Source organism: Dipteris shenzhenensis, chromosome 16 (genome assembly GCF_047967505.1).
Source record: "Dipteris shenzhenensis isolate YYH24624 ecotype China chromosome 16, Dip_SZ_1.0, whole genome shotgun sequence".
In the NCBI taxonomy this organism is placed as follows: domain Eukaryota; kingdom Viridiplantae; phylum Streptophyta; class Polypodiopsida; order Gleicheniales; family Dipteridaceae; genus Dipteris; species Dipteris shenzhenensis.
Genome location: NC_141611.1, coordinates 11,546,652 through 11,554,661, shown reverse-complemented (window position 1 = coordinate 11,554,661; position 8,010 = coordinate 11,546,652). Strand labels below are relative to the sequence as shown.

General features: G+C 42.8%; 1 protein-coding gene across 1 annotated transcript; it reads left to right on the top strand.

The window, feature by feature from the left end:
- The first annotated feature begins 212 nt into the window (after positions 1-212).
- On the top strand, positions 213-4,773 carry LOC147892550 (BolA-like family protein). Its single transcript, XM_087387588.1, has 3 exons — positions 213-652; positions 3,927-3,994; positions 4,180-4,773. The coding sequence occupies exons 1-3, from the start codon at positions 356-358 to the stop codon at positions 4,331-4,333; spliced, it is 519 nt and encodes a 172-aa protein (XP_087243714.1). The 5' UTR covers positions 213-355; the 3' UTR covers positions 4,334-4,773.
- Positions 4,774-8,010: the final 3,237 nt, after the last annotated feature.

Genomic DNA, 8,010 nt, shown 5'->3' with positions numbered 1-8,010 from the left:
GAGTGATCTAGCATCCATTCCTTTTTAGTAGGAAAGAGATCCAAAAGCTCGTTGATGTATAGTTAGGGCTCTGGATGAAATCTGTGTCAAAATCATTGGATGTATGTGAGAGTTGTTTTGAAATATCTTTGGCATTTTGTTAATCATTGAATTAATAAGTGATATGAAGAAATGGGTGACTTCTTTACATGATCATGACTTAGCATCATCAACAGCCAAGGAGCCAAGAAATATCCTCTTAGAGTAAAGACGGGAAAAAAACAAGGTGAATAAACTCAAAGAGAACGTTCACAAGAAGCTACTTGGCCAAAGGTGAGAAAATGAAGCAGTAGCCTGCTGAAGGAAGAGCAAAGCCATGGCAACGCTCGCTTCTGCTTCCCATTCCTTCAGCCTCCCTCGTATACAACCTCCTTGCTCCCATTCTCCATCTCTTAGAGTGTCCTCCTTCCTTGCCCTCACTCCTCCTCGTCATATTCAATCACTTCACAGTGAGACCACCTTGCAAAGTTCCCTTGTAAAACAGTTCGGACCTTATCATGCCCTTCGCTGGAGCCACTCTCGTCCCGTTCGTCATTTTTTAAGTGTCAAATCCATGGAGGTCGCCGGCCCCGGCTCCATAAACTCCTCTCTCATGGTCTCCATGCAGGCAAAGGTGCTTTTACTGGCATCATGCGTTTGTCTTTTGTTGTGCGTGGGTCTAAATTGTTCGAATTTGGATGATAGAGCATTTGTCCGAGGTTTGTGAGTTTGGGTTGGGGTTCGCACAACATGCGAAGATTGAAAACTCGTTCATTTTTTGAATAGAAAGAGTTGATATTCAGCGGTTGGTCTGCGAATCTCGAGAGCCTTCCCACAAGTGCCCACCACTAAGATATACACGATCTTGATCTTTCTTCAGCTGCTCGTGGAGCTTCTCATGTGTCAGCTGGATCTCTTCTGTGAGGACGCTTCTGTCCTGATGAAGCAACAATGCCGTACAAATACAGGGTTAGTGTCAACATCATGAAACTGCAATTTATATACAGACAGCCAGATGGGGCCGCGAAGTGGGAGCAGAGATAACCACCCAACCTTCCTAAGCATCCCTTTGCAGTCACCCAGTAAGTAGACATCCCAATTGCATTGGACACCTGTGCATTCTCTATTGTTTTTCATACTCTCCTAGCTGAGGGCCATTCCATGAACAATTGAAAGACATCTGCCCAAGAACTTGGAGAGCTCTTGCAGCATCTTTAGAGCTTGAACATCTGCCCAAGAACTGAAAACACCTCTTGCAGTGGCTTCATAACTTCCCTATTCTCAATGCTCAAGGATTGGACAAATAGCTTAGTGAAGGATAAGCCAAACAGAGATCACAGTCTCTCAAGGATTGACTTCTACTGGATGAGACCAAATCTAGGAGCCCATTGTTGGCTACTCTCCCCTTTCCTCTAGTATTGAGATCATGCATGAGATTCTGTATGGATAAAGGAAAGTTTTCCCCTCCCAATCCAGCTGAACTCCATGTAAAAAGTTAAGTTGGGAGCCTCTTGTGTCCAACTAGAAAGCCTCTTCCTTATTAGCAGCTGATCTTTATTGGTAAGTGCACATTTTCTCCTAATAACTTTCTACTCCTTCCATTTAAGTTCTGCATTGATACCGAAATCTGCCCAGGCTTGAATTCCTTTCCTGCTCAACCTGAGGGCTTCAGAAAAATCAACGTTTTTCAAAACGGAGCTGTTATGGAGGGTGGAAACTAGACGGCGTCTATAGCCATAAATTTTCCTTTACAAGACCACTCAATGCTATCTTTAAAAGCTTCCTGTGCCGACAAAAGTGCCACCCAAAAGCCTCTACCTTTGGGCAGAGTTCCGAACTGAATAATGCAGCAAGTCTGGGAAATCTCAATCTGGGCATCTTCATGGTTCGACTTTATTCAGATCTCTGAGCAAGAGACTGGACTTTGTCTTCTCAGGCTTTTCCAAGGCATGAACAATGTTGGGCTGAGTATTCAATGTCAATCATGCCAAGTCCCCCTCTATCTCTGTCTGTGCTCCGCTGACTAGAGACATTTTAATTTTCGCATGGTCCCTGCAAAATGAAACCAGCTGTTTTTGAAATCCCTGCAAAATGAAATCAGTGGTTAAAGACTGATTGAAGACCATTTTCCTGCCTGCAAGATTGAGCTGGTGCCCTCTCCATCTGTTAAACTTCTTTCTCACGTTTGAGAGGATCCTGTCATTCATGGGGCATCAAACCTGCTAGGGATTCCTAAGAGTCTGAAAATGTTGGAGATCAGTGCCCACCTGTGGGCCCCCATATGGGACACAGGGCAGTAGATCTAGGGATGGCCAGGGTAGGAATCCGGGATAAGATAGGTGCTGCAGGCCTCCATTTGAGGCTGGCTGTAGGTGCCTGGAGGCTGCAATGTGCAGCAGTTTTTGTGCAGGGCAGACTGCTGTGTAAAGGCCTTGGTCTGGGCCTTTTATAGGCCATGCCTGTTACAAACCACTCGGCCATAATGGTCGGCTGGCACAGAGTCCAGACCTTCTGATCAGGTCGAACAGACCCCAGTAGGCCAATCTGGGTCGGTCATATCTACAGACCAGGTTGGCCTTGTCTGTGCCCTCCCATGTCCTATATAAGGGCCATTTTGCTGGCAGCCTTCGTTGGCTGTATTTTGCCTAACACATGCTGGATGTCTAGTGCTCTTCTTTGAGCATCTTTTGCCCAAGTTTGGTGCAGTTTGTACTGAGTATTTCCATTACTGCTGTTATTCCTTCTTCAATCGACAGTTTGTGGGTTCAATAGTTGTGTAATTTTGTGAGTGAGATTGGTAGATCATTCCGCTGCGTGTGATAACCTATATGCTAAACAGACAACTCAACCCTTATCATTTTGCATCCCATCAGTGAGAGCATAGACACATCCTTATCCAGTAGAGAGCAGTAGCCAGTTATACAGTGGTTAATTATAGAGCTTGAGGCTGCTGGGTCGCTAATTGCCTTCAATTGGTCAATTCGATCCCTTTTAAAAACCATTGATAGATTAATGGTGGATCAGCCAGCCTAGAGCATCTGCTGCAATGGGAAAAAGCAGAGGAGGAATGGTTTATCTTTACTTGATTGCAAGCCAAATGTTATCATTTGCATTTGTACAACAGTGGAGTAATGTCCAACGGATGATCTGCCAAACCCCATATCCTGTAGAGATTGAAGCACAAAGTCACAATCCAACATGTCTGGGGCTTTATCAAGATCAACATTAAGAAAGCAGGTCTTGTCTAGTTTTTGTGTCATATGCACCCCCTTCCCACACAGCAATAATGGCGTCAAGAATGCACCTTTGGCAAATATTTCATAATTGCAATTAAGGAAGTCAGATGTCTCCAGTTTCTTAACTCTTCCTTTGGTCTCTTTTACGAAATTAATTAAATAATTCCCCTATTGATATGGGCTGGTAGAGAGTTATTGAGAAGACTCTTGCCACTGCTCACGCTGTCTGGGCCCTACGCATTCCCAAACTCCTTATAAAATTTACATGCCAGACCATCCTCGTTGCAGCATGTGCATGTATGCCCATATGCGAAGTCTATGAACTTTATACTCAAGACAGCCTGAATATTTTTTTTGTTTAACTTCTGCATGTAGACAAGGAGTCACGTGAGGCTTGTACGAAATTTGTCTATCTTATGTGAGAGTCAGTGTACATGGAGCTCTTGAAGTTATCAGTAATGGTTTTGAAGCCTATGGTTTTCACTGCATCTTCATTGCCACATTTTGGCAAGGCATGTCTTTATTTGAATGTTTTGCTGGGATGTTAGTGCAATCAGCTGTTGGTTATAAGTTATCTTCGGTCACTAGGATGCATTATATTTTATTACGTACTAAAAATTTAGAGGGGGGAATCTTTTATTTGTACTAATTCCTGAAATTTTTTTCCCACAGATAAAGGAGCAACTGAAAACTGAGGATGTCATAATTAAGGATGCGCAGGGTGATGGGCGTCACGTAAGGTTTGTACAACCTTCTGTAAGTGGAAGATCACAGTAATTGTGGTTGGATCCATGCACAAATTCTATGGTTCTAGAGTCCATGAACCTACAGAGACAGGTGTCTCTTTTCTGATACTACTTTCTATTCGTTTTCCCATTTGTTGTTGCTCATGCTAGATGCTTATTTGTCTGCCATGTTTTCACAGCATCGATGTAGTCTCATCTGAGTTTGAGGGAAAATCAAGTGTAAACCGTCAGAGGATGGTCTACCAAGCAATATGGGAAGAGTTACAAACCACTGTTCATGCTGTGGATAGTATGCGTACTCGGACCCCAGCTGAAGCTGCTGAGGAGACTTAAAAACAAGAAGGCTAGCAGATGAGACCTCTTGATGGTTGTCCTGGAAGACCTTGGGGCACTTCTTTGAACTGGGTTTCCTGTTTTCTGTTCATGTAGTGTCGTTGACTGTGTTGGTGCGAAGGAATATATATAAAAGATCTTTGTTGCGCTGGAATTGATTACCTTTGTGGTCTTCACACATGTTTATGTTACTGATTAAGCTGAGCCCGAAAGCTGTAGCAGGCCTACTATGGTGAGATTTTAATTTCAGATGCAACCTAACTTTTCCCAGTACAAGCCTTACACTTATTCTTTTCAATGTGATATTTGTTATTCTTTTCCATTCTCCAGGATCGTGGAAGTCCCTGTTGTAAGATTAACCTGCAATTGCTATGCATTGGGATAGCGTGGTGTTGAATCTTAGAGGCACTGTTACTTTCCAGTATGAATCCAGCATGACCTCAGGTGGATTGGTTGACACAAGTCTTTAGAGAGATGATAAGAAGATGGTTTGATGTGACCCTTGTGTGTAACTTGTTGTACATATTGGTCTGATTTCATGTATGAAACCATGGTGTGATTCATGTTTGGTTTGTGGGTTACAAGGTCAAACTAATGGTCAAAGACAAAGTCCTGCCAGTTGCTTGTAATCTAGAATAGGAAGATCCAAGGGATTCGAGTGCAAGGATTCACCTCATCTTTGAGCACCAAAGAGGGGACCAATGTGTTGTTGGAAGAAGATCTTGTGGCTTAAATGAATAGGATAAAATGAGAGGATTGAAGGGGATGCCTTGTCTAGGTACACAAATTAGATTGAGACAGAAACTCAGTACGAAGACTTTGTTGCAAGCCACACTTAAATGTGGAGGCTCCCCCCCCCCCCCTCGGCAAGGACATCACCCTTTAGTCTAGAGGTCTTTGTTGTAGAATCTCATGGGCTCTAACACACGAGCTTGACTTGACGTTATGGTCATCCTTGGTTTCAAGGTCTAATGCAATTGGGAGAAGAAAGTCTTGTTATAGCTATCTCCCACATGGTGGAAAATGCTAGATTGGGATCTTACAATGTAACTCCAAGAACCAATTCACTCTGTGTGCATGCATGTATGAAAAGACACTAGATCTAGAGAGAGAATACTCAAATGTACACCCAAAGAATACGTGTTGACATAAATAACCAAGTATAAAATCTGCCAATACATGTATCAACACCTTGAGCACATTGTGATGAGGTACCGAAATTTGCTGTATATGTTATCCTCCTAAAGTAGAGACTCTTGCTCTCTACCATGTGCCTTCTTGTAGGCTTCAGCAGCTGCAAACCTCTTGCTCACCATCCTTGCACACCACTTCTACTCTTCCACTTCAATGTGGATCTGCCTCTCATGTGTGTCTCTCGAAGGTTGAAATCCCTATAGATTGAACTATTGAATTCCCTCGAGAAGCCCCCTATTGCCTATGGACGTAGACCACGAGTGATTGTGCTCCTTGTAGATGTCCGTATGTGCACGTGTGGTGTGTGAGTGCAAACCAACCAACCAATCCCCAAGGGGACCTTTGTATAGGGCAAGGTTCACCTTAACTTCATGGGCAATTCCTACAAACCAATAGATCCTCAATAAGGGCCAACTAGTCCCCCTAGATTGCCAACCAATCTATCATCCTCTCGACCTACCATATCATCCGAACCTATGTTGTATGTCATCCTCCCCCATGTCCCCCTCATGTGGGGCAGCAAGTGACAAGTCAATTGGAAACTCCCACCCTCCATAAAATGCTCAAAACTCTGTTATAGCTTCTTGATTTTTATGGAGCTGTAAAATTATTTTCAATCCATAGATAGATTGCTGATTTGCGTTTGCTACAAAATGTTATAGGCTTTTATGTTTGGCCAAAGTTGGTAGCACAAGTTCGTGCTTTTTTATGAGGCATTGGTGAAAAGCCTTGAAATGTCTCAATCTAATTTATATACCTAGATGAATCCAGGAACATTCCCAAACTCATCCTCTAAAAACACAACATAGTGCAGTTTAAATCTCATGATAGTCACTCACAAGGTTGAAAACCATAAACTCCATCAGCGCCCAACAGTGGGTGTAGACCATAGTATAAAAATATGCTCTCACACATACAAATCCACACACCCACACATACTCGAGCATCCATTTATACAAAGTCTTCGTACTGAGTTTCTGTCGGCACTCCAGAGGTGAAGGGCAGACTCAGCCATGACGAAGGCTAGCACTAAAGGAGAAGGCGAATCAAAAGGTAGTCCAAAATCTCTTCATTCAAGCTACAACTGCTTGTGAAGTCTATGAACGTTTTCATTTTAGTCTCTCCCCAACGAGCATCTAAATCTAAATCTAGCTGATAGGGCAATGCACCATTTAAGATAGAAAGAATTATCACAATACCAGCAGGCCGCAACTTGGACGAAAACTTCACAAGGTGAAATTTGCATGTCCACTAATACGGTAGAAGCATATACCTAGATGAATCCAGGAACATTCCAAACTCATCCTCTAAAAACACAACATAGTGCAATTTCAATCTCATGATAGTCACTCACAAGGTTGAAAACCATAAACTCCATCATGCATAGCAGGGACTAGCTACTATGATATCCCCACTGGCGTCATCAGTGCCCAACAGTGGGTGTAGACCATAGTATAAAAATATGCTCACACATACAAATCCACACACCCACACACACTTGAGCGTCCATTTATACAAAGTCTTCGTACTGAGTTTCTGTCGGCACTCCGAAGGTGAAGGGCAGACTCAGCCATGACGAAGGCTAGCACTAAAGGAGAAGGCTAATCAAAAGGTAGTCCAAAATCTCTTCATTCAAGGTACAACTACTTGTGAAGTCTATAAACGTTTTCATTTTAGTCTCTCCCCAATGAGCATCTAAATCTAAATTTAGCTGATAGGGCAATGCACCATTTAAGATAGAAAGAATTATCACAATACTAGCAGGCCGCAACTTGGATGAAAACTTCACAAGGTGAAATTTGCATGTCCACTAATACGGCAGAAGCATATACCTAGATGAATCCAGGAACATTCCCAAACTCATCCTCTAAAAACACAACATAGTGTAGCTTCAATCTCATGATAGTCACTCACAAGGTTGAAAACCATAAACTCTATCATGCATAGCACGGACTAGCTACTATGACATCCCCACTGACGTCATCAGCGCCCAACAGTGGGTGTAGACCATAGTATAAAAATATGCTCTCACACATACAAATCCACACACCCACACATACTAGAGCATGTAAAAAAGTTTGAAAGACTTCTATTATCTACACCTTGCCATGGCATCCAGTTCACTCATTCACATTTTGGTTAGGCTCACGTAACCAACCATCTGGTTTAGAAAGTAAAGGTTTAGAGCCATGTGGTGGCTAGGAAATTTTGGAGGTGATAGAAGGAATGGAGTTTAATCCCGTAGACACAGTAAATGCCGCATGGAAGGTGATACAGATAGGAGACTTAAGGATGCAATTGTGCTCTACATGTGATAGCCCATATCTAGTTCATGGAGACAACATAAGAAGCTTGGGAGATCTGCAAGGATCTATATGAAACAAGAATGCAAGGAGAATCATCACGCTCCAAAGTTAGCTATTCACCATGATGATGGTCCATGCGGGAAGGAGAGTCAGCCCATGACTTTTTTTGGAAGGTGA